This window comes from Chanodichthys erythropterus, chromosome 12, assembly GCF_024489055.1.
Source record: "Chanodichthys erythropterus isolate Z2021 chromosome 12, ASM2448905v1, whole genome shotgun sequence".
NCBI lineage: Eukaryota > Metazoa > Chordata > Actinopteri > Cypriniformes > Xenocyprididae > Chanodichthys > Chanodichthys erythropterus.
The window spans coordinates 2,761,847-2,788,602 of NC_090232.1; the positions used below are offsets into that span (position 1 = coordinate 2,761,847).

The 26,756-nt window shown below is 41.2% G+C and overlaps 1 protein-coding gene across 1 annotated transcript; it reads left to right on the top strand.

Annotated features, from left to right (window-relative positions):
- Positions 1–16: 16 nt before the first annotated feature.
- LOC137032944 (uncharacterized) lies at positions 17–21,096 on the top strand. Its single transcript, XM_067404986.1, has 5 exons — positions 17–95; positions 2,506–4,917; positions 5,203–5,570; positions 6,763–6,828; positions 21,025–21,096. Exons 2-5 carry the CDS (start codon positions 2,853–2,855, stop codon positions 21,094–21,096), a joined length of 2,571 nt encoding a protein of 856 aa, XP_067261087.1. The 5' UTR covers positions 17–95; positions 2,506–2,852.
- Positions 21,097–26,756: the final 5,660 nt, after the last annotated feature.

Here is a 26,756-nt window from a genome sequence, read left to right on the forward strand (position 1 = left end):
GAATTATTGAGTAGAACGGAAATGAGTGTGAAACCGAATTCCAAAGGAGGCGGAGCTCTCTACACTCACTCTACATGTATTCAGCCATCTTTAATGTAATACTTGTTCATTTAACTGTTACATGTCTATATATTTAAACTATAAAAAGATTGTAATGATGTTCAATTATTCATTTAATAGACTATTATTAGATATAATGAAACAGTTTATTAACAACATTTGTCACGTGGTACATGTTACTTTTCTCAGCGCTGTGAGAATTAATAATTGTGATGTAAAATTGGGATTTTTTTTTTTTATTGCATATAATCCGTATATTTGGAATTAATAGATGATTATAATACTCTACTTTCTAGGCTCCAATTATCAAAAATACGTCTTGAGATTTAAATGCGGCTCAGTGGTTTTTGTGCCATATAGCGCCCCCTAGAAGAATAACTTATTTCATGCGAAATAATTTTTAGCTGACAAAATTTTCCTCCCAATAATCGCATTTCTCCAGATGACCAATCGCGCAACGCATCCAGGTCACGAAATAACTCCTTTAAAGGCACAGGGCAGCTCTAGAAAGCTGATGAACATTATAGAAGGGTGTGTGTGTGTGTGTGTGTGTGTGTGTGTGTGTGTGTGTGTGTGTGTGTGTGTGTGTGTGTGTGTGTGTGTGTGTGTGTGTGTGTGTGTGTGTGTGTGTGTGTGTGTGTGTGTGTGTGTGTGTGTGTGTGTGATCAAGGATATATATAGACCAGTTCTAGAGAGTTGGTGAACATTATAGAAGGATTATATGTGTGTGTGTGTGTGTGTGTGTGTGTGTGTGTGTGTGTGTGTGTGTGTGTGTGTGTGTGTGCTTTTGTTTATATTACATTGTGGGGACCAAATGTCCCCATGATGTAATATAAACCTGAGTTCACCTACATCGTGGGGACCAGCCAGCGGTCCCCACAATGTAAATGGGTTTATAAATCATATAGAATGAGTTTTTGTGAAAAAGTAAAAGTTTGCACAGTTTCCTGTGAGGGTTAGGTTTAGGGGTAGGGGCAGGGTAGGGGGATAGAATGTACAGTTTGTTCAGTGTAAAATGCATTGAAGTCTATGGAAAGTCCCCACAATTCACAAAAACAAACATGTGTGTGTGTGTGTGTGTGTGTATATATATTACGCTGCCCTCCAAAAGTTTGGAAACGCCCTAGAAAAGTGGGGTTTTGGACAATACTGGCATTAATCCTTTTTAATTTGTGATCATTTTGTTTTGATAAGGGACAACACAAACTACGAAAGGGGGCATGTCTGACTTTGACATGTATATATTGCCATTATTAAGCAATCAAAATCAAAATTATTATTGCTGGTCTTCAATGATAATGTCAAGTTACTGTAATGTATTTGTACCAAAAAATGATAAGGATTTATGCTGATATAGTCCAAAACCACACTTTGCCGTGTTTCCAAACTTTTAGGGGGCAGTATATATATATATATATATATATATATATATATATATATATATATATATATATATATATATATATATATATGTGTGTGTGTGTATATATATATATATATTATACAGTACAGTCCAAAAGTTTTGAACCACTAAGATTTTTCATGTTTTTAAAAGAAGTTTCGTCTGCTCACCAACGCTACATTTATTTAATTAAAAATACAGTAAAAAACAGTAATATTGTGAAATATTATTACAATTTAAAATAACTGTTTTCTATTTAAATATATTTCACAAAGTAATTTATTCCAGTGATCAAAGCTGAATTTTCAGCATCATTACTCCAGTCTTCAGTGTCACATGATCCTTCAGAAATCATTCTAATATGCTGATCTGCTGCTCAAGAAACATTTAATGTGTACAATTGTACAAAATATTTGTGTACAATATTTTTTTTCAGGATTATTTGATGAATAGAAAGTTCAAAAGAACAGTGTTTATCTGAAATCTAATCTTTTGTAACATTATAAATGTCTTTACTGCCACTTTTGACTGATTTAATGCATCCTTGTTGAATAAAAGTATTAATTTCTTTAATTTCTTTTCAAAAAAATAAAAATAAAAATTCTTACTGACCCCAAACTTTTGAACGGTAGTGTATAATGCTACAGAAGCTTTGTGTTTCAGATAAATGCTGTTCTTTTGAACTTTCTATTCATCAAGGAATCCTGAAAAAAAAAAGTACAAAACTGTTTTCAACATTGAAAATAATCATAAATGTTTCTTGAGCAGCAGATCAGCATATTAGAATGATTTCTGAAGGATCATGTGACACTGAAGACTGGAGTAATGATGCTGAAAATTCAGCTTTGATCACAGGAATACATTACTTTGTGAAATATATTTAAATAGTACACAGTTATTTTAAATTGTAATAATATTTCACAATATTACCTGTGGCGAGGGGGGCGTGGTTCAGCGAGGTCTGCAACCGGAGAGAATGGCGGGAGACGCGTGGTAAGTGAGTGGCTTGAATACAAATCACGAACACCTGTTTCTCATTGCAGTGATTGGCGCGGAGACAGGACAAAACGCCGTGAGAAGCAGGAGTGTGTGAGAGAGAGGGGAACTGTTGACTGAGTCGAGTCGAGGTTCGTGGAGTGAAGCCCTTGTGGATAGTGTAAGCCCAACGTGGAGTGAAGCCCTTGTGGATAGTGTATACCGAACCTGGAGTGAAGCCCTTTGTGGATTGTTTATTTTCGTTGTTGTGCGTTGCACAGTCCTTCTGTTTGACATTCAATAAAGACTCAGTCACCAGTTGTTCGTCGTCCCTGACCACTTCCTTCCCCACTACGAACTTAAGTTTACTACACTGGTGCCGAAACCCGGGAAGGAAGTCGGTGTGCACGTCGCCATGCAATCGTCGTCCTCCGCCACATTTGCGGACATCATCGCGTCCCTCGCGGTCCTGCACCGCGAACAACAACAGGCCCTGCTGGAGTTAAGAGGCGACCAGGAGCGGTGTTTTCAAGCCATCCTACAGACCCAGCAGGAGGACCGCGAGGCGTTCCGGAGCTGGATTGACCGGGAGGTTCCCCGGGAGCCCATCGAACCGCCCGCTGTGCCTGTCCACCTGCCCTTAAATAAGATGGGCCCACTGGATGATCCAGAGGTGTTCTTAGACCTCTTCCAGAGATCCGCGGAGGCGTGTAAATGGCCGCGGGACCAGTGGTCGATGAGGCTGGTCCCGCTCCTCTCAGGAGAAGCACAGGTGGCGGCACAGCAGCTCCCCGTCCCGAACCTCCTGGTCTATGAAGACCTACGACGGGCCATCATCCAGCGGGTCGGTCGGACCCCGGAGCAGCACCGACAGCGCTTTCGCTCCCTCGACCTGGGTGAGTCCGGCCGGCCCTTCACGTTGGCCCAGCAGCTCCGGGACTCGTGCCGCAAATGGTTGCTGGCTGAGGGAAGCGACGTGGACCTGGTCGTCGATCGCGTGGTGCTGGAGCAATTCATCACTCGGCTCCCGGAAAAGACGGCCGAGTGGGTCCAGTGCCACCGCCCCACGTCGCTGGACTCAGCCATCCAACTGGCGGAGGATCATCTGGTGGCGTGCCAAGGGGGCGGCGAACCCCTTCCAGCTGCCTCTCTCTCTCCCTCTCTTTTGTCCCCCTCTCTCTCTAGACCTGTCCCTTTCCCTAGGTCTCGTCCGCCCGGCCCACCTCGTGTTCCGCCCCGAGGGCGGGGCGGAACGGGACAGGCACCTTCCTACGGACCCAGAGCCCCGCCCAGGGGGGCGGGACTCCCTGCTGCCGGGGCGGACCCCGCTCCTGCTTCCCCCCTCTCTCCGCGCCATGTATTCAGCCCACTCTCTGCCACTGGAGCGGCGGGCAGGTCTGGGCCGGCCTGTTGGCGGTGCGGGGATCCGGATCATTTTGTGGATAAATGTCCGGTTATGGAGGTCGGGACGGTGATCCGGGTCCCCGACGATCCTCAGGCCGCCCCTGGTCAGGCTGGCGGGTACCAAATACCTGTGAGTATCAAGGGGGGTACCTATCAGGCTTTGGTGGACTCGGGCTGTAACCAAACCTCTCTCCATCAAAGCCTGATTTCGTCTGGGGCATTGGATACAGGCCGCATGGTTGGGGTTCGGTGCGTGCACGGGGATGTGGTAAGATATCCCGTAATGTCCGTCATAATTAAATTTAGGGGACAAAAGCATAGTGTTGAGGTGGCAGTTAACCCGCACCTCCGGCATCCGATAATTTTGGGGACGGATTGGCCCGCGTTTAAACAATTATTGGGATGTCTATGCTCGGATGCCTCTTGGGGGGAAAGAACGCGGGGTGAGCAAGCGCGAGTGCAGGTCGGAGAGACTGATCAGAGACCGGAGAGTTCTGCTGCAGGGGATCTGAGTGAAGCCGGAAGACTAATTCTTCCGGAACGCGATGATTTTCCCCTGGAGCAGTCTCAGGATGAGACATTAAAAAATGCTTTTGATAGGGTCTCGATGATTGATGGTCAGCCTCTCCAGCCTGGACGTCCGCTTGCTTACCCATATTTCGCGATTATAAAAGATAGGTTGTATCGAGTGACCCAAGACACTCAGACAAAAGAAGATACAACCCAGTTATTAGTGCCAAAGAGCCGCAGGGAAATGCTTTTCCACGCGGCTCATTCTAATCCAATGGCGGGGCATTTGGGACAGGCAGCGACACTAAATCGTCTCATGACCCGGTTTTTCTGGCCGGGCATTCACGAGAATGTACGCAGGTGGTGCGCGTCTTGTCGTGAATGCCAGTTGGTGAACCCACCGGCCACCCTAAAAGCGCCATTGCGCCCACTTCCCTTAATGCAGGTCCCCTTCGAGAGAATTGGTATGGACCTCATCGGGCCATTAGAACGATCAGCAATTGGACATCGCTTTGCATTAGTCATTGTTGATTATGCAACACGATATCCTGAAGCAGTGGCTCTCCGCAACATTTCTGCTAAAAGTGTTGCGGATGCACTGTTTCGCTTAATCTCCCGGGTGGGGATTCCAAAAGAAATCCTCACTGATCAAGGCACGGCGTTTATGTCACGCACGTTACGCGAACTGTACGAATTATTGGGCATTAAATCGGTTCGTACCAGCATCTTTCACCCACAAACGGACGGGCTGGTCGAACGTTTTAATCGCACGCTTAAATCCATGATTCGTAAGTTCGTGCAAGAGGACGCCAAAAATTGGGATAAGTGGTTGGAACCTCTGTTATTCACAGTGCGAGAAGTCCCGCAAGCCTCCACGGGGTTTTCCCCCTTCGAGCTTCTCTTTGGGCGCCAGCCCCGTGGGGTGCTGGATGTCCTCAGGGAAACTTGGGAGGATGGACCATCTCAGGCCAAAAATGAAATTCAGTATGTGCTGGACTTGCGATCAAAACTCCACACTTTGGGGCGGCTATCAATGGAGAATTTGTTACAGGCCCAGCACAGACAGAGCCAACTGTATAACAGACGGTCTAACCTACGTAAATTCGCACCGGGGGAAAAAGTGCTTGTATTGCTCCCTACTTCCAGTTCGAAATTACTTGCAAAGTGGCAAGGACCCTTTGAGGTCACACGGCAAGTCGGCGAGCTCGATTACGAGGTGGTACGGTCCGACAGGAGGGGGCACGTCAAATCTATCACCTCAACCTACTAAAAAAATGTAATGAGGCATAATCAGTGATGCTGGCGACGGTGATTAGTGGGGAGGATGATCTCGGTCCATAGGCGAATGTAAAAACTCAAAATCTCGAGCTGGTCCCGGGGGAGATCACCTCTCGCCCTCCCAGCTCACTGATTTATCCAAATTGCAAAAGGAATTTGCAGACGTGTTCTCTCCCCTGCCGGGGCGTACGAACCTTATTCAGCACCATGTCGAGACGGAGCCGGGCGTGGTGGTTCGCAGCCGGCCGTATAGGTTACCTGAACACAAAAAAAAGGTAGTTCAGGACGAATTAGAGGCAATGCTGAAAATGGGAGTAATAGAAGAGTCCAGCAGTAACTGGGCGAGCCCGATAGTTTTGGTCCCTAAGACCGACGGCTCGGTTCGTTTCTGTGTGGATTATCGCAGGGTGAATGCAGTGTCGAAATTCGACGCGTATCCAATGCCGCGGGTGGACGAATTGCTTGACCGGCTAGGTGCGGCTCGATTTTATTCGACACTGGACTTAACGAAAGGGTACTGGCAGATCCCCTTGTCGCCTTTATCCAAAGAAAAGACAGCTTTCACGACGCCGTTCGGATTACACCAATTCGTTACGCTTCCGTTCGGGCTGTTCGGGGCACCGGCTACCTTTCAGCGACTCATGGATAAGATTCTCCGGCCCCATGCTGCGTATGCGGCTGCCTATCTAGATGATATTATTATCTATAGTAACGATTGGCAGCGGCATATGCAGCATGTGAGGGCCGTCCTGAGATCGCTGAGAGGGGCTGGGCTCACGGCCAACCCGAAGAAGTGTGCAATTGGGCGCGTGGAGGTAAAGTATCTGGGCTTCCACTTGGGGCATGGGCAGGTGCGTCCCCAAATTGACAAGACGGCAGCGATTGCGACCTGTCCGCGCCCCAAGACCAAAAAGGAGGTTAGACAGTTCCTCGGGCTGGCGGGATACTACAGAAGGTTTGTACCTAACTATTCGGCCCTCACCAGCTCGTTGACTGATCTAACTAAAAAGGATGCTCCAGATACGGTCCAGTGGACGGAGCTGTGCCAGCAGGCCTTCACCCAAGTAAAGGCTGCTCTGTGTGGCGGGCCACTACTTCACTCTCCTGACTTTTCTCTCCCCTTTCTATTGCAGACTGACGCGTCGGACAGAGGGCTGGGTGCTGTCCTGTTCCAGGAGATAGAGGGTGAGGAGCGGCCGGTACTGTACATTAGCCGTAAGCTCTCTAAGAGAGAAGCTAAGTACAGTACCGTAGAAAAAGAGTGTCTGGCTATCAGGTGGGCCGTCCTCACCCTCCGCTATTATCTCCTGGGACGGGAATTCACTCTCTGTTCGGACCATGCTCCCCTGCAGTGGCTCCACCGCATGAAGGATACCAACGCGCGGATCACTCGTTGGTATCTGGCTCTACAGCCTTTTAAGTTCAAGGTGGTCCACAGGCCGGGTGTTCGGATGGCTGTGGCCGATTTCCTCTCCAGAAATGGGGGGGGGGGGGGGGGCTGCAGGCCGGACGGCTCCCCGGCCTGAGTCGGGCGGTGGGGGTATGTGGCGAGGGGGGCGTGGTTCAGCGAGGTCTGCAACCGGAGAGAATGGCGGGAGACGCGTGGTAAGTGAGTGGCTTGAATACAAATCACGAACACCTGTTTCTCATTGCAGTGATTGGCGCGGAGACAGGACAAAACGCCGTGAGAAGCAGGAGTGTGTGAGAGAGAGGGGAACTGTTGACTGAGTCGAGTCGAGGTTCGTGGAGTGAAGCCCTTGTGGATAGTGTAAGCCCAACGTGGAGTGAAGCCCTTGTGGATAGTGTATACCGAACCTGGAGTGAAGCCCTTTGTGGATTGTTTATTTTCGTTGTTGTGCGTTGCACAGTCCTTCTGTTTGACATTCAATAAAGACTCAGTCACCAGTTGTTCGTCGTCCCTGACCACTTCCTTCCCCACTACGAACTTAAGTTTACTACATTACCGTTTTTACTGTATTTTTAATTAAATAAATGTAGCCTTGGTGAGCAGACGAAACCTCTTTTAAAAACATTAAAAATCTTAGTGGTTCCAAACTTTTGGACTGTACTGTATATATATATATATATATATATCCCCTTGATCTTTATATGCAATAACTCTTAAATATAAAAGACATTTTAAAATATTTAAAAATTATATTATATTGGTGTAATGGATTATGATAATATTCAAATGTCAGTTTTAATGCATTACATTTTTATAGCAAATGCAAAGTCCCCATTAGAGGGCGCAACAACATTACACTTGGTTGTGAAAGGTTTTTTTGTGAGTGTTTATTTATGTAAATATATAGATAATAGCTGTGGACATTGCAAATCTCTCTCTATCTGTCATGTTTTTGCTCATACCCATAAATATGTGTTGTATTAGATGGTGACCTTTCACATGTCTGAATATCCATGATGTCAGCACTGCTTGGAAAAAAAGATTTTGGCCATGCAAATGATGGTTTCCATTTCACCAACACCAGACCCTTGATTCTTCACTGATCTGGATTTAGTCCTGGATTTAGTTACAAGTGATATCATCAGTTATTGTCTTTGTGTCGACTGATTCAACAGAGACAAAACAAGCCAGAAAACACCCACAAATCTGCACTGGTTTAAAATGTCACGTTCACATGCAAACTGTAAAACATTCGCCCCCTTAAAGTGCTGCCATGATGTAGACCGTCCACCTACTCTGGTTTAACTGAATCCTCCTCCAGTCATCATGTCTCAATACAATAGATCTTCTGTAAGGTGGAGCGAGTGCATGTGGCAAAGAGGAACAGGCGTTACATTTGTTCAGAGTTTCACTTGAATAGTAATGAATTACTGCAGTGTTTTATGATGTCCGGTTGATGATCGTCTGGGTGTTTTCATCTACAGTGTTATGAGGAAGCCCAAGCAAGAGCCGAGCGGAGCCCTACAGGTGGCACTACAGCATTATTGTTAGCTGTGAAATGTTTAGGGGGTTGAGGTTGAGAATAGGCCTTCTGCACATACATATATATATGGTCATGTACATGTGAATTTGACATCAGATGTTTAGATGGTGAGTGTAATTGCACACGTACACTCTCAGCTGGAAATACTGCTCACTTCAGCACTGAGATCTTGACCCTGCGGGACTCAAATGTTTTAAAATGTGAATTTCTTTACCCAAAGGATACAGCTACTGAACTGGAAGTACTGGCAAAACAAATATTTCCAATTCTGTTTAATTGCACAATGTAAATTAAAGCATATCCAATTGGATTTATCCTCAACATGTTAAAATTAATATTTTGTTGTTTTTGTGTGAGGTTTCAGGCCAAAAACATACGAAGAAGACGTTAATGCATGGCCAACACACTTTACCTGATTTTTTATTTAGTCACAAAATGTAATTATATAATCGCTCCAACTTTATCTGCATATGTACTCTGCACTTTTGTAAAGCAATATATATACTATATAGCAAATCTTTGATTGCTTGTATTGTTGCAAAATGTAAACTTTATAATCATCCAGCTCTGATCTGCTAAATGCGACTATAAGATTTTGAGATATTATAAACATTAACAGCATGATTTCCTGTAAAGCTGCTTTGAAACATTGTGAATAAGTTCCTTTAAAAAGGTTAAAATCATTAAAACTCCAGCTGAGTTGCACAGACTTATTGTTTGAGTTCACATGTAGAGTCTTTTATAAAGATCAGTGAGCTGAGATGAACTTCGAAAGAAGGTTGTAAAAAGATAAGGGTCACGTCACCTTTATAAAGCGCTTTATACAGTACGGATTGTTTCACAGTGATAAACAGTGAAACTAATGTCTATTATAAACACTGACTCAACTGAAAGTTCTTCCCTGAATTGTTTTTGCTTAGAGAAGCAAAAAGCTGACATTTTTCGAGACAGATTTGACATGTAAGTGGCTGAAATGGCCAAAACTGTCCAGACATCAACAGTGTCTTTAACAATTCACAGATTCACCTCTTGGGGAAGCGGCTAGAAGGACGTCATTTCTGAGAAAAGCTAACATGAAGTCACGCAGACAGTGTGCTGAAGCCATGTGACAAGCATTTAAGAGAAAATGAGCGTAAAGTTGGCCTGGAAGCAAAATGTTATAATGCAATAACCAGGTAAAATACATCTGCAAGCAGCCATTAAGGGTCCGAGCACAAAGAAGCAAGCAAGAAGTTAAATCATAAGTAAAATACAGCATTTTATTTCATATACTTTATTGAAGATAGTGGCAATTTAATATTTTGTTTGTTTATACCGCCACCAACAGGCACAATCCCCACTTTTTTATGTGTCCTCCAAAAAGTGTCAAATTTGGTGAAAATATCTATTATAGACATGTTTGAGTACATAAAAATGATCCATGCTTGACTTTTATTACATTTTCTTGCCACTTTTTGGGCATTTGGGCTTTAAATTAATTATTGCCAATGACCTGTTCCGAATTTCCTACGGTGGTTTTGTCTCGATCAGACTAATGGTTTCAAAGATATTCGCGAAAGTTGTTTTAACGCTAAATCGCAGCGTTGCACAAACCATAAGTTGAAACCTAGCATGTTAGGTATCGTTCGACTCGGCAAGGATTCAGGACTCCCATGAAAATAAGTCAACCACATCAAAAGGTGTGTGAGCATATGAATATTTGATTTCACCATTCATTGGCGCTGTCTTGACATTTCTCAGGTTCCCTCAGAGCATCGTGCTGATGACCCATACAGAGTTTCGTAATGATACACTAATGCATTAAAAAAATATAGCATTTTGCTACAAATTGCAAAATGGCTGATATGGTAAAACTGGATATCATTCAACTCCACATGCTGCCCTGAAGTTTTATCATTTTTGGCCAAACCGTTTGGAAGTTATAAGCAAAAAAAATTGCTATCTCCGGACCAGTAGGTGGTGCTAAGCCAAAATGCAGCATGTAACCTCAGATCACGCTTGTGATGACATGTACCAAGTTTGATCTGAATACAATAAAGCAGTGGTCTCAAACTCAATCCCTGGAGGGCCACAGCTCTGCACAGTTTTGCTCCAACCCTAATCAAACACACCTGATCCAGCTAATCAAGGTCTTCACGATTACTAGAAACTAGTAATGAGTGAATTTTTGGACAAGTGGTGGCTCTAGAGAGTTTGATCTAAATACACCATTGTGACGAGCAGGGCGGGCGAGAGCCGTGAGGGAACGGCGCGAGGCCGGTGACGCGAGTGATAATGAGCGTCACCTGCGAGGCGTGCCGGCCTCGAGTCTCTCACGGAGGAGCTCCGGAGGCATAAAAGGAGGAGCGACTACAATGAAAGACGAGAGAGGACCAGGCCTGGACTTTATTTTATGTTTTGTTATGTTTGTGTGGCCGGCAGACGTCCGCGAGGGTCTGCCGGCATTACTTTCGTTTTGTTCTTTGTTTATTTTACATTAAAAGTTACGTTCAATGTTCGCCGGTTCCCGCCTCCTTCTTCCCATATCTACTAACCTCCTTACAACCATATTTGCTGTAGTTAATTTTGGGACTGTTTTCTATCAGTGTGCCAAATTTCATAACTTTCCCGCAAGCGGTTCTATGGGCTGCCATAGACTAATATACGCCATAGGCTAATATATGCATAGACTAATAATAACGCCAACGGATACAACAGGTGCCATTGCTCCTTCTGTGCTTGGCCCCTAAAAATCAACTCTGTTGTCTAGTGTGGTAGTGGCAACACTGTTCAGAAGTTTCTTTTCAGCTGCAGAGACCTGAATGCTTGTTGAACTCAACGGATAGACCAAAACACAGACCAGTTTCAGTCAGCCAGAGATCTGGATTCAAAAATGAATTTTCAAGCAGCACAATCCCGCCTATGTTCCAAGAACATTTTGCTAACATTCCCATTAAGATATAAAAACCTAATTTCTGAATGTTCCCTAAACCTTCAAAAAATGATACACTAAAATGTATCATTTGGTTTTATGTAAGGGGAACATTCCATTTTATCATTTTGCTAACATTATGGAATATTACTTTTGAATACTCTCTGAAGATTCTAAAACAAGTTGCAACATTTAAAAAACTTTAGATGAACATCCAGTGAAACATTTCAGAAAAAAACATTCCATGAATGATGTATAAATGTTTTTGAGAACATTATTAATGACCAAATAACTTTAAAGGAATAGTCTATTAATGTTACTAGAAGAACATTTGTACATATCTTTGAAAGAACCTTGCCAGAACGTTAGCTAAAGTTCTGAGAACATTCTACCCCAAAAACACACTTGCATCCTTTTAAAAACTGAAGCACATTTGCTATGCAACTTAGAAAATATCCAGCATTCAAAAACCCAGTTTATTTATTATGAAAACTTATTCTAGCTGAGAGATGCTTTTCTGTCAGAAAAGAAGATCTGCGTTTCATATTTTTTTAAATAGTTGAGGAAATTTAAAATGCATTCAGATTATCATCGATGGCCTGAAGCGCTCAGCAGCTCGAGTCATAAAGTGAAGCGCTAATGAATATCAGTAGGAGTGTATGTGGGAGGAAGAGTTTATCGGCCCATCTGAACAAACATACAGAGCGAGATAAGGTGTGTGCAGAGTGTCTTGCGTTCTCCATTCGTGACCTCCCTCGCCCCTTTCACTCCACAGGCACCTTCGCTCCACAGGGAGACGAGCGTTCGGCACGCTGGGTGAAATAACACTGGATTCCAGGAAACCGGGGCCTTTTTTGAGTCTTTGCAAAACAACATCTGCCAGTTTGTGCAGCTGAGCTGTTTTTGTTTTGTCAGGGTGAGCGATGGGAGATTTGAGGTCTTCGTTTTGACAGCTTAAAATCCCAATAAAGTTCTCATAGCAAACCGGACATTCACTTTCAAGCTCTGTTCCATCCAAGCGAGCAACCTTCGTAGACTGCATTTTAAAGTTGTAAGAACCCTTGTTTTTAGGCGGCACCACATGCATTGTGACTCAATTGTAAAACCAGAAGTGATTTTTAGGAGTTCAAGTGCGTAGCGCTGAAACCCTATCGTAATTGTTAAAATTTCCAAGGATTGGCATTCTCCCCTAAAAGTGATCGGGCGAACCAAACCATAAGTCGTAGAGACTTGAAATTTGGAAGGCTGGTAGTTCTCACACCGTCTACAACATCACCAAGGCAAATGGCTCTTAACTCCTAAACCGTTAGGCTGAAGTGTCTTATATCGTTGGAATCTTTGGCTTAAGGTTTAAATTTTCGGGTATTTTGGATTTGTTCGAAAAACCTACTTTTGCGAACTAGTCCTAGGTTTCTGGCCTGATTGGAACCAAACCAGTGCAGCAAGATTCTCTGGAGTCAAAAAATTATCAAAAAAAAGTTGAAATTTCGATTCACAGTTCCTATGGGCGCGCCAAAACGTTCGAAGTGGGCGGAGCCACTTTTACTAAAATGGCCATAACTCATGAACAGAATTAGATATTTTCATCAAAATTGGCACACCTATGTAAGAGCTCATTCTGTGTTCGCATGAAAAAGGATGCGGCGACTGGAAACTTGGTGGTGCTATAACATGGAAAAAACTTAAAAATGGCTATAACTATGCAACCCGAAGTCTGATTACCTTGAAAATTGGCATGCGGTGCCTTTGATCAAGGTGCCAAGACTGCCTTTAAGGATATTCGGGTATCTCAAAAAATGGTGGTGGTGGCCAATGAAGTTTGAGCAGCTATCAGGCAAGGTTAATGGAGGCCGATTGGGCCTGTTTGGATCATGGCCATAGAGGCTTGTGAGAAATTTGAAAGAAAATCCTAAAAAATGTAGAAAAATGTAGTTTTTTATGTGCGTAAAGGATTGTATATTGTGCAATTTTTGTGCACACGCCCCCAACATTCATACCACATAGTTGAACTACTCATTCTCAGCATCTTTGCCTCTAGGAATGCCGCTATCCATCGTTCGATAAATATTGGAGATTATTTCAAAAAACAACTTTGGCGAACTAGTGCTAGGTTTTTGGCTCAACCTTGATAACTGTTAAAAAGCTTTACAAACCACATATTTCCTATGGTAAATTGTCTGTAAATGGTCTTTTCCATCTATGATAGAGATGGTTACAGGCTTGCTAATTAAAACATAATACCTAGTCTTTAATGCACTTGAAGCACTTATTTATATTTTATTGACTACTACTTTGAAAGAGGAAGACAGAACTGTTGAAGTGATGTCATGTGTGAGAATGGAAGTGAAGGAGTAAACAAAATGGATTAAGTTTGCTATTCCTGTCTCGTGTGCTTCAATGCTTACGAAAGACGCCACAGTTTTTTATTTTTATTTTAGTTAACGATAATAACCCAGTGCAACTGCTTATGCAGCTCACTAGTTTTTGGAGCTAAAGAGATTTTGATGGACCGTACTGCAAAAAAATAGCAAGTATTTATATATAAATGTGTTATAAAAGTATTATATGTAAATGTGTGTGTTTGTGTGACTGGCCCCCATGATCAAAGCGAGCCAGTATTGCCTCAGTATACATAAATGTGGGCTGTTTTATGTTTGATAATGAGAAAAGGCCTCTTTAGTACTTTGCATAATGTATGGTGATTTTAGGCTTCAGAGCTTTTAGCTGTGTACTGAAACCATAAGGTTTACCTGAAGCCTTTGAAGTGAGCTTGATAGTACTTGATAATGTAGTCGAAAACTGATGTACCCTAAAGAAACCACTCACAGGCCCAGAGCAGCTTTCTTTTGTCCCTGAATTATGCTTTTGATATACTTTGTTTGCCCATGGGATGTATTTGTTTCTTAGATGCATTGGTTCAAAAATAGGCCCTTTTTTGTGTGGATAATATGGAAATGTTGTGAAATGTCAGGGAAATGGTAATTGGGAATTATATCACATTTTGAAATTCCGTGCCTTGATTATGCACTGCTAAAAAAAATATTTTATTACTTGACATTTTTACATCAAGATACATTTTCTTGAGAAGCAAAATGCCTTAAAATATCAAGTCTTGATTTTGAAAAATGTATAAAAATGAAGTGAAATCATGCTTAAAACAAGAATCATCCACTTCAGCATTATAAATGTAGTGTTGTGTTTTTCGAGAGGCTGATGTTGCACGTGTGGCATTGACACATCAAGAGCGCCGAGGGGCTGCGATTCCCCCCTGATGATCCAGTGTTTGTGGAGCGTGTTCTGATCCGCACCTGTGCTCTGTTGGGAAGGGCAATGAGTCTCGGAATTCCACTGAACCAAAATGGGTCATGAGCTCTGCGCACGAACCAATCCGACGGCTAGAGACGCTGACGTTAACCTATGTGCACACATACGGGAATCAAATCCTAATATAAGTGCTTTCAACAAAACAGCTGTGTTCAGATATTTAAAGGGATAGTTCACTCAAAAAATGAAAATTCTGTCATTATTTACTCACTTTCAAGATGATCCAAACCTGTATGAATTTCTTTCTTCTGCTGTACACAAAAGAACATATATTTTGAAGAATGTTGGTAACCAAACAATTAGAGAGTCTTTGCACGATCCTGTCAGTTCCTCATGGATAAAAGTCCCAACCTGCTATGTGTGTATGTGTTAAATATCCAGTTTGCAATCAAAATACATCATGTTATGGCCGTACATTGGGTTGTGAGTATCATTTGTCATCCCTAGCAATGTTTCTCATCATGTTTATCCTGCTATGTTCATCACACACCTGCTCCTGCTACACAGACATCGAGACTGAGGACATTATAGACAGATCTATCAATATCCTTCCACATTTACACTCCAGACATCTCCAGATTGAAGTGCAGCATGCTAGTTTGCTTTTAATGAGCACCCTTGAGCTCTCAGACACATCCAGCACCAATCTATACTCTCATTCAGAGAAGGAAGCAGACAGATGAGACGAGAGCGAGAAACAGCAGTACATGCAGACGCAAACACAAATACAGGTGATCTATTACAGTGGCTTTTGACTAGAGGGTCACAAACTCGAAAATGGGTCACAGGTCTGTTGTGATAAAGCTCCAATGATGCTCGTGTGTTCTAGGACATCGCTGGATTCTGGATGGTTGCTTGCTGAACTAAGTCAAAGATTTTGAACTAATATTACCAAGAACCACTAATAAACTTCCAGCAAGTGAACAAACTACCCAGCTAGCAAAAATAACGTTTGGAACATTCCAAACATTAACATATTTTGTTCCATGAAAGTTCTAATTAGGCAATGATGTTGTTTCTGAATGTTCTACAGTTTTTTTAAAACGTTTAAAAGTATGCAGATGTTAAGGAAACATTCCATTTTGCAATCATTATGGGAATGTTACTTTTGAATGTTCTCTGAAACACTGTTTTTATCGGTTTAATTTTGATTAGCTTCATTCATCTGAGCTGTGTTGTATGAATATATTGTACAAGGAGCATTCAAATGATTAAAAACTTAATTAACGCTTTTTCTTTAGGCCACAAGCGCTTAATTAATGTTGTGGAGTAGATGCTAATTAGAGTTGTGGCAGGCAAATCCTGTTAAAAAAAATGAATCTAGTGTTTTAGTAAAACAGATGTTCGTGAGCATCTCTGTGACGCAGTGACCTTAATGACGTGTTATTCAGGCCATGTCTAGAAAAGTGGGAATATTATATAAGTCATACAGCATACATGATCGCCTATATGAGTGCTGAATCACTGTGACTGATGATTTAATGTAATGCAAAATGATGAAAACAAGGATTTAAACCTCAAAACTTGCATCAAAAGTTACAAAACACATAATATGAAGTGATAGTACATCTTACACTCTAAAAAAATGCTGGGTTAAAAACAACCCAAGTTGGGTTGAAAAATGGACAAACACAGCAAATGGGTTGTTGTAACCCAGCAATTAGGTTAATTTAATTCAGCAGTTGGGTTACATGTTTGCCCAACCTTCTGAGTAGTGTTATTTAACTCAACTATTGTTTAATAATTACTGTACTGCTTGCTTAATATGAACACAAAGTATGTTGGAAATTAACATTTATTAATACGTTTAATGGATAATAATTAAACATTTATTAAATTGCTTATTAATAAAAGTTCATCTTTTTCTTATTATTGTTGCCTCCAATAATTGGGTCTGATTTTTAATTTCCATCACATTTAAGGTTCATTTTAAGCCAGACATATAGTCATTTTTAAACAATAGTTGAGTTAAATAAATTTTCAACCCAACTTGGGTTGTTTTTAACCCATGTATTTTTTAAAGTGTACAACACAAGCTGCATGTCAACTGTGGGAACAGCATACTACTCCATTTCTGTGTGCAATTTTAATTGAATCGCATTGCAATTTTAATAAGCTGTTTACGGTGTACAGTTCTGCATACTATTTTTAGTGCAATATAAACAATATAAACTCCTTCTGCTCATTAACTCCCACCGTCCAGCAGCTTTACTGGTGTACAGGTAACAAAACAACAGGTAATATTGCTGCTTTGCAGTAAATGACAGTAAAGATTTAGTATCTATAGGTTACTTTGAAGGATTTGCAATACAGAATACAGGTTCAAAATTAACATTTTGTCTCACCATCCAAGTTTGATGGCACCAGTGGCATATATTAAGGTAATTGCAGTAAAAATAGTTTGAAGATGCACAGCCTTGGAAGATTATCTTGATTGTATTTGTTCATGTCAATTGCAAAGATCAGATTTCTTATTGATATTTAAACTTTGCATTATTTTCCAATACCTTTCAGTAACAGTAGAGTTTTTATAATTATTATTAACTAATTATTATCTAACGTTGACAATTGTAGACCCTGTTCTTGATCTTTGAGGATGAATATGGTGTTCACAACCCACTTTTATCCCAAAATGTGACCCATTTCTAAGTGAGACGTGATATTGTAGGCAAGGCTGGATTTAAATTCTTTTGACATAAGCAAAATCATTTTTTGCATTGCATTATGTTGGGTTATTAAGTTTATTGTAGCTGTAGCTATGGGGGCACGTTGTTTTTCTGTCATTTGAGATTCTGTCAGTCTCATGTTAGGCTAAAAGAAGGAAGCTGGTACACACAGGCTATTTAAGACACTTTTGGCTATAACTCGACGGCAAATGCTAGATTTCTCAACTCTTCAAATACATAAAACGTTAGCCATATAGACGGTGTTTCTTGAGCAAAGAAAACACTGTACTTATTCAAAGAACCAGTTCTTTATTTGCCTTTGCATTGCAAACAAGCAGCGACGGTCGATAGAGGAGGTGGAGTTATGCGGTTTGACTGACAGTTTGAGGAGCCAATGAAGTCGCGAGGTTTAGTCACAAACTCTTTTTAATACTTTTCATTGGTTAAATATTTGCAAAACCCACAGATAAATAAATAAAATGACAATATGGAGATTGTTTCTGCCTGACTGCGACAATATTTTAAATGTTATTCATTTATAAAGTAATTGTCTTACAGAGTTTTAGCATTAGAGTGAAATAATAATAATGATTAATATTATTTCACCTCATTGTAATGATCTCCCCATGCATAAATCTGGAATTAATTGGACAGTGAAAAGGTGGTTTTGATTCCCAGGCAATGCATGCCATGAACCGATAAAATGCAATGTAAGTCGCTTTGGATAATTTATGCCAAATGCATAAATGTAAATATGACAGGTTATTGTAAAATACGAGGGTTTGATGACGTCAACCAAAAAGAATAATGTGCAATGATGAATTATCCACAGTTATAATTTCATGTTGACTTTAAAGAATTGAAAACTATGATAGGGAGAGAGCAAAAATATGCCAGTTTGTTCATGCAGTGCCATAACAACTGTGACAGATGTCAGCAGACATGTTAAACAACAGGGATGATTTAAAGAGGTCTGAGAGCCACTAGATGCTGCTCCATCCATGAGGAAGCGTCTTTCATTACTCATTCTAACAGGTCACGGTTTCCCACAGCAGGAGATTCACAGTGTCTTTAAATCATCTTGACCCCATTCTGGGTTACATTAATGACTGTCGTCATATATTTAAAGAAACGGATCCTTGCTTTATATATGGAACAGATTATGATGCTGAAAGCGGATTTGAAACCAGCTTTGCAGATTACTTTATAATAGTAAATGTTGGGATTTAAATGTATTATTCTGGACAAAGTCCAAAACCAGAAAGCCTTTTAAAAAGGGCTGAGATGTGTGAGATTAATACTCCGTCACATGTTCTGAAGCCACTTTCGTTTTCTCATCGAGGCGGTCGCGACATGCAGCAGAACAGATCAATGATAAGCCAAACATAAACCACAACACGCTATTTTTTTTAGATTCCCTAAAGGATGAGGCAATAGAAGCCGCAGGTCAAGAGGGCTGTGCGCTGACAAAGCTCCCACAGATGTGAAATGACTTCAGGGACATGACACGATATTTACTTCCTTTATCTTCTTCACTGAGTCCCTGGAGAGGCACATTAAGCCATAATTACAAAGAGTTCACATATGTGTGTGTAAATGTCAGTAAAATGAAATTATGGTGCTTATAATTCTGTACATTCATGTAAAGAAGGGATGGATCGCTGATGAGATCAAATTATAGACTTTTTTTTAGACTTTAGCATTTGCTAAAACTGCTGAAATGATGCATATCACTCTTATCTGTTTTATTTGAGCTCTGTTTTTGAAGTTGACTAGAGCAGTAGTTCTCAACTTTGTATTCATTTTATTAAATGTTTAAGTATTTGGTATGGAAATCATATTAAATATGCATAAAATAATACATTTTCATTTATATTTAGCTTTAATTTATTTTTAATTTCAGTTTTAGCAAACAGAAACTTGTTTATTTCAGTTTGTTGCCAAGGCAGTATTCTGTTTTTTATCTGTTTATATTGTATTTTATTTCAGCATTGTTTCAATTAACAGAAACTATTTTTAATAGCTTTAGTTAATACTAACGACACTGATTTTCAACTCAACTCACAATTATGATAAATAAAGTAGCAATTATGATAAATAAACCACAATTTCTTTTTATTGAGGTGGAATCAGGCTATAGACGGTGTTTATTTTCAGGTTATTGGTCAATTTTAATATGTAGCGTTTCGTTCCATTTTTCCATTCCATCCACATCTACCATTTTCACATTTTTAAGACATTTAGCTCATCTAACATTCTCCAGTTGCATTTGATCTTTGATGTCAAGATCTACAGAGAGAGATATTTTTAGTCACAGAACAATATGCGTCCTATTAAATGCATGATAATTAATCTTTAATTTTTGTTAGTTCCAGGTGAATAACGCAGCAGCACTGTAATGATTTCAGTCTTAGATGCACAAGTGTTGAAATGAAACATGTCTGTGTTATGTAACTCCATTGAGAGCGTTCCAGTAAAACACATTGATTATTCTTACAGAGTTCAACTACAGTTTGACTGTGAATGTTCATGTAGGAGAATCTGAAGGAAACTACTGCCTAATGACAGTCAATCATATTTTCCTACCAAATAGCATTTTTTTAGAAGCATACATTTAACTACTTTGATACCTAAAACCTTTATGCCTTTTTTGCATTAATAAAAATGAGATTTGTTTGCATTGCAAAAAGAATTTTGGGGTCCTAAATATAAGCAACAGTCATGAAGTCTCCCCGCTTACTGATAGGCCTATAAATCCACAACAATAAGTAGGACAGGCTTGTAAATTATGAAGAAGTAGCCGTAAACTGACAGAAAAAAAAAAAAATGAAATCCTTGACACAGATACAGTAACGGATGTGTTGCCGAGTCTGCGGTTTTCCCGCAGATTCAGGCTACTTAGCAACTAGGTGCGTTTGTTATGCAGACCTGGCAACCCTGCCAGGAGGAGAGAAGCTGCTCTGGTGGGATTTTGTCTCAGTATTTGAGAATTCATTTTTATCAAACTGTATAGCGGTTTGTTTTAAAACGCCAGACTCTGGTGATCGCTCTGACCCCGCCCATCATTTTGACTGACAGTTGGGTCTCGGCTGCTTCACAGACATGACACTACTGACCTTAAGCATCGCTCTTCTGACTGACAGTTCTGTTTTAGATCTTCAAATCAACCTGTTCTCCAAATATCCAGTACTATTCTCATATTCTACAGCTAGCCGGTCATTATGAAATATTGATTTGAGTGTTATTGATCTTATTATGTGAGAAGAAAGAGTGTGGAGTGATTCAAGAGACTTACCACAGCCATTGTGTTTATTTTGGATAGCATATCCTGGGTGCATCACCTTTTAGAAGAAAAAGTCATTTTTAAATATGTATAAAAGTACATCTGACAGTAGATTACAACCAGAATTCCGGAAGACGTCTGGGCATCGAGGTTATGAGTTTCTGGAGTTTTGGTGTTGAAATTTGGTCCCATTCTTGCCTGATATAGGTTTCCAGCTGCTGAAGAGTTTGTGGTCGTCTTTGACGTATTTTTCTTTATAGGTGAAAGATCTGGACTGCAAGCAGACCTATTCAGCACCTGGAATCTTCTACGACAAAGCCATGCTGTTGTAATAGCTGCAGTATGTGGTTTTGCATTGTCCTGCTGAAATACACAAGGCCTTCCCTGAAAAAGACGTCGTCTGGAGGGGAGAATATGTTGCTCTAAAATCTTTATATAACTTTCAGCATTCATAGTGTCTTCCAAAACATGCAAGCTGTCCATACCGTATACACTTATGCACCCCTATACCATCAGAGATGCTGGATTTTGAACTGAACTCTGATAACACGCTGGAAGGTGTCCCTCCTCTTTAGCCTGGAGGACACGGCATCTATGATTTCCAACAAGAATGTCAACTTGGACTCGTCTGACAACAGAACACTTTTCCACTTTGAAAGAGTCCATTTTAAATGAGGCTTGGCCCACAGGACACGACGGTGCTTCTGGACCATGTTCGCATATGGCTTCCGTTTTGCATTTTAGAGATTTAGTTGGCATCTGCAGATGGCACGGCGGATTGTGTTTACCGACAGTGGTTTCTGGAAGTATTCCTGGGCCCATTTGGTAAAGTCTTTGACACAAACATGCCAATGAGTGATGCAGGGTCATCTGAGGGCCTGAAGACCACGGGCATCTCCCAGCTCAATCTTTTCAAACTTTCTTGCTTTTTTAGCCATTTGTTGCCTTAACTATTTTGAGACCTGTAGCAGGCATCAAATTTGAAATGAGCTCATTTAGTGGATACAATTGTAAAATTTCTCCATTTAAACATTTGTTATGTTATCTATGTTCTATTGTGAATAAAATATTAGCTCATGTAACGTGAAAGTCTTTTAGTTTTCATTTTATTCACATTTAAAAAACGTCCCAACATTTCCGGGATTCGCGTTGTATTAGAAGTGCAGTATAGACGAGCTTAATGCATGAATGCAACTAAAAACCACAAGAGTCCAATTTTTGATTCTGGTCTTTAAGGTGAACACAAGAGTCAGGCTGATTGTAGAATGTCTATTTTTTACCACCAGGGTTATTTCATGCTATCTTTATAGATAAAAATATGCAGCGAGAACAGCTGTAGGACAGCAGTACTGAACACTGAGTGTGATCACGAGGGAACGAGTGAACAGAACACACTGAGAAAGCAGCGACTAACAAGTGCCCATTAAAAGGAGCAAGAAAACAGAAAGTAGGCACAACTGATTATTATGATGCATTCTTCACTTTTAACATGCATTTATGGATAGAACAGCTGAAAATGACCATAATTAGTGGTGTTTGCTAAAGAGCATCACATTTACTGCTCATAGTTAGGGTTATGATTTGAAAAAAAAAAACACTCAGAAGACCTTAGAGACATGCTAAATAAACAAAATGCAAGAATTCTGGCAGTAAATCATGATGCTGTTTTAAATAAATGTGTAAAGGCTCATTGGAAAAATGTGCAAAACTCAAAAAATAAAATTACCTGTGATTTCCAGCTAAAATAAACACTAGAGGAAACAACTTTTATTACTTTTCACACAAATCATGATTGCAGGGGCAGATTATAGATTAATAAAAAGACTTGTTTTCCCACAGTCCCTTTATTGTACAATGAAAACCCTTTTACCATAGTGCATGATTTTGTATACTAAAATCTACACGTTGATGTTTGCATCACATCCAGCTCCGTATGACTTTTTCGTCATATAGGTAACTTGCTCAGTAGCTCATCGTGTATGAACATCGTAAATGTTCAAGTACAAGTTGAATTCGACATGAATCGGCGTCGGAGCTCGTCGGCCCATCGGGCCATCTGATCATTCTGATTGGTTGTTCAGCTACTGCCACCTGCTGGTACAGAGAGGCATTTCATCTTACGCAGGCGCAGAACGGACGTGCTACTTGGCTGTCGGGTGTCACTCCTTCAAGTGAACTATATTAGTGGAGTAATGTAGGGAATAGGAAATGAGGGTATAGGGGGGTGATTTCGGACACAGCCTGACTGTTTCTATATCAACCGGATCTTCTAAAGGAAGCCGCAGTGATGAAATGACTTTAGCAATTAATGATTGGCTCTTTTATTTAGAAGGTGGGACTCATTCCACCATATTGCGCATTGCACTTTCTCCCCTTCAGATTCATCTGTTCATTTATGAAACTGAACGCTATTTTAACGCATCTCGCGTTTCACTTTGAACTTCTCGCTAAAAGTGCAAAAACCAATGCAGTGTCATTTTGCATTAGTCCAATGTGCCTGGAATTCCTTTAGCTTTGCATAATAACTGAGGTAATGCAATAGCCACTGGACTGTGTCCACTGTATCAGAGGCTGGAATTTCCCCCGGTCCCCGAATGCATGACAGGAGAGGCCCTCCATGCGTATCTAATCTGTGAGCATTAGCACGGTGGAATGTGGCATTGCATCGTGGAAAAGTTCAATCTGCACTTGTTCTAGCAGCAAGCTGTTCAATTCATTCTCTGCCACCCTTTACATTCACCGAGGAAAACAATGTTCTGATTGCACCTCTTGTGTCGCGTTGTAATTGTAAAGACATTTGAGTCTCATGGATTGCGCGCATTAATCTCTGGCATGCACGCAGGTTGCCTAGCAACAGCAGGTTGGCGGGAGTGTTTGGTGCAAAGGGGGCAGTTGCGCCTCTCTCTCTTATCTTCCAGTCTTTGGCTAAATGTGTTGTGATCTCGATGGCTCTGCACTTTCCATTTTCAACCCAACTTGGGTTGTTTTAAACCCAACATTTTTTAGAGTGTACTGTATGAAAATTATTGACTCATTTGCAGATATGCATATTTATAGATTTGTCTTGATAAGCAAATCAGCATATTAGAATGATTATGAAGCATTATGTGACACTGAAGACTGGAGTAATGATGCTGAAAAATCAGTTTTGATCACAGGATATAAATTACAGTTTAAAATCGATTTACATATAAAACAGCTATTTTACATTGTAATAATATTTCACATTTTTTCCTGTATTTTTGAGCCTTGGTGTGCAGGAGAGACCTCTTTCAAAAGCATTAAAAATCTTACCAACCCCAAACTTTTAAACAGTAGTCATATATATCATATATATGTTCATGAGGTGTATAAATGCACTTATAATCATTGAATTTGGCTATTCAGACTCATCTTTATGCCCATTTTCATTTATGTGTATTTCAGAGCATCGTATTCTTCATCTGCAGGACTTTTTAGGCACATATTAATCTGTTTGTGATCAGTATTACTGCATCCATGGTGTTTTTCTCTCTGATCAGGGACTGCAGGTGTCTGTTAATCATGTTATTAGGAGTATTAACACACCAGCATGTCACTGCTAGCACAGTGTTCGACAGTTCACATTAACATTAACCATAGTCTGATTACACATACCTGGATTATCATTGAACCAAACACATGGACTGAATCTGTCAAGGTGCAGATTTATTTCTTATATCAAAACTGTAAAGTCTTTAAAGTCAACATGAAGTCAGAATTGACTCTCCTTTTGTAACGAATCATCACTCGGGCATTGATCCATTTGCATGCTTTATTAGAAGAATCGTAGTAATACAGGCAGGGTCAGACAGGAGCAAACTGGTATGTAAGGAACAGGCAGAATCGTGGTCAGACAGGCAGTAAGTCAGGGCTGGCAGATAACACTCACAGAAACGGGAAAACAGGCAGACGTCAGAGGTAGGCGGCAATGGATCGTAGACGGGTATACAGGCAGACAGCAACAAGTAATCAAACAGGAAATAACGCTCGGAATTGTTCACCACGGCAAAACAAGACTTCGCGTCTGACAGGTGGATATGGCAGTCCTTTATAGTCCGGGTAATGTGATTCAGCTGCAGGTGTAATCAGTCCAAGGTACGGGCTTATGGGAAATGTAGTGTGAGTGTGTGTGCTAATATTCGGGTGATGGTTCCCTCCGATGGCCAGAGGAGGGAATCACGGAGTTCGTCTCCGTGACAGAGCCCCCCCCCCTGCGAGCGCCTCCTGGCGCGAGGATGCTGGCGACGTCGCGGTCTTCCTCGAGGACGAGGGGCTGGCTTATCCGGATGGTTCGTGTGGAACTCTGCCACCAGGCTGGGGTCTAGGATATCATCCGAATTGACCCAGGAGCGTTCTTCCGGACCAAACCCCTCCCAGTCAACTAGGTACTGGAGTGTGCGACCGCGACGTCTGCAATCCAACAATTCTCGGACCTGATAGATCTCCTCACCGTCGACCAAGACGGGTGGGGGGCCCTCGTCACTGGACCTCTCCTCCCCCTCCTCGTGGGGGCCATCGGCGGGTTTGAGCAGGGACATATGGAAAGTGGGAGAAATACGATAATGGTTAGGTAATGCCAAACGGAATGAGACTGGTGTTATCTGGTGCGTGATTTGAAAAGGGCCAACGTACCTTGGACTTAACTTCTTACATGGGAGTCGCAGGCGCATATCTCTTGTGGATAGCCATACCCACTGACCAGGGCGGTAAAGGGGTCCGAGGCGACGGTGGCGGGTTAAAAAATATTTTTAATATTTTTTTTATATTTTAATAAAACAGCCCAATCACTGGGTTAAAACAACCCAACCGCTGGATTAAAACAACCCAATTGTTGGGTTAAAACAACCCAACTGTTGGGTTAAAACAGCCCAACCGCTGGATTAAAACAACCCAATTGTTGGTTTAAAAGAACCCAACTGTTGGGTTAAAATAGCCCAATCACTGGGTTAAAACAACCCAACAGCTGGGTTAAAACAACCCAACCGCTGGATTAAAACAACACAATTGTTGGGTTAAAACAACCCAACTGTTGGGTTAAAACAGCCCAATCACTGGGTTAAAACAACCCAACCGCTCGATTAAAACAACCCAACTGTTGGGTTAAAACAGCCCAATCACTGGGTTAAAACAACCCAACAGCTGGGTTAAAACAACCCAACCGCTGGATTAAAACAACACAATTGTTGGGTTAAAACAACCCAACTGTTGGGTTAAAATAGCCCAATCACTGGGTTAAAACAACCCAACAGCTGGGTTAAAACAACACAATTGTTGGGTTAAAACAACCCAACTGTTGGGTTAAAACAACCCAACTGTTGGGTTAAAACAGCCCAATCACTGGGTTAAAACAACCCAACCATTCGATTAAAACAACCCAACTGTTGGGTTAAAACAGCCCAATCGCTGGGTTAAAACAACCCAACCGCTGGATTAAAACAACCCAATTGGTGGATTAAAACAACCCAACTGTTGGGTTAAAACAGCCCAATCACTGGGTTAAAACAACCCAACAGCTGGGTTAAAACAACCCAACCGCTGGATTAAAACAACACAATTGTTGGGTTAAAACAACCCAACTGTTGGGTTAAAACAGCCCAATCACTGGGTTAAAACAACCCAACCACTCGATTAAAACAACCCAACTGTTGGGTTAAAACAGCCAAATCGCTGGGTTAAAACAACCCAACCGCTGGATTAAAACAACCCAATTGGTGGATTAAAACAACCCCACTGTTGTTGTTAAAACAGCCCAATCACTGGGTTAAAACAACCCAACAGCTGGGTTAAAACAACCCAACCGCTGGATTAAAACAACCCAATTGTTGGGTTAAAACAACCCAACTGTTGGATTAAAACAACCCAACAGCTGGATTAAAACAACCCAACTGTTGAGTTAAAACAGCCCAATCACTGGGTTAAAACAACCCAACCGCTGGATTAAAACAACCCAATTGTTGGGTTAAAACAGCCC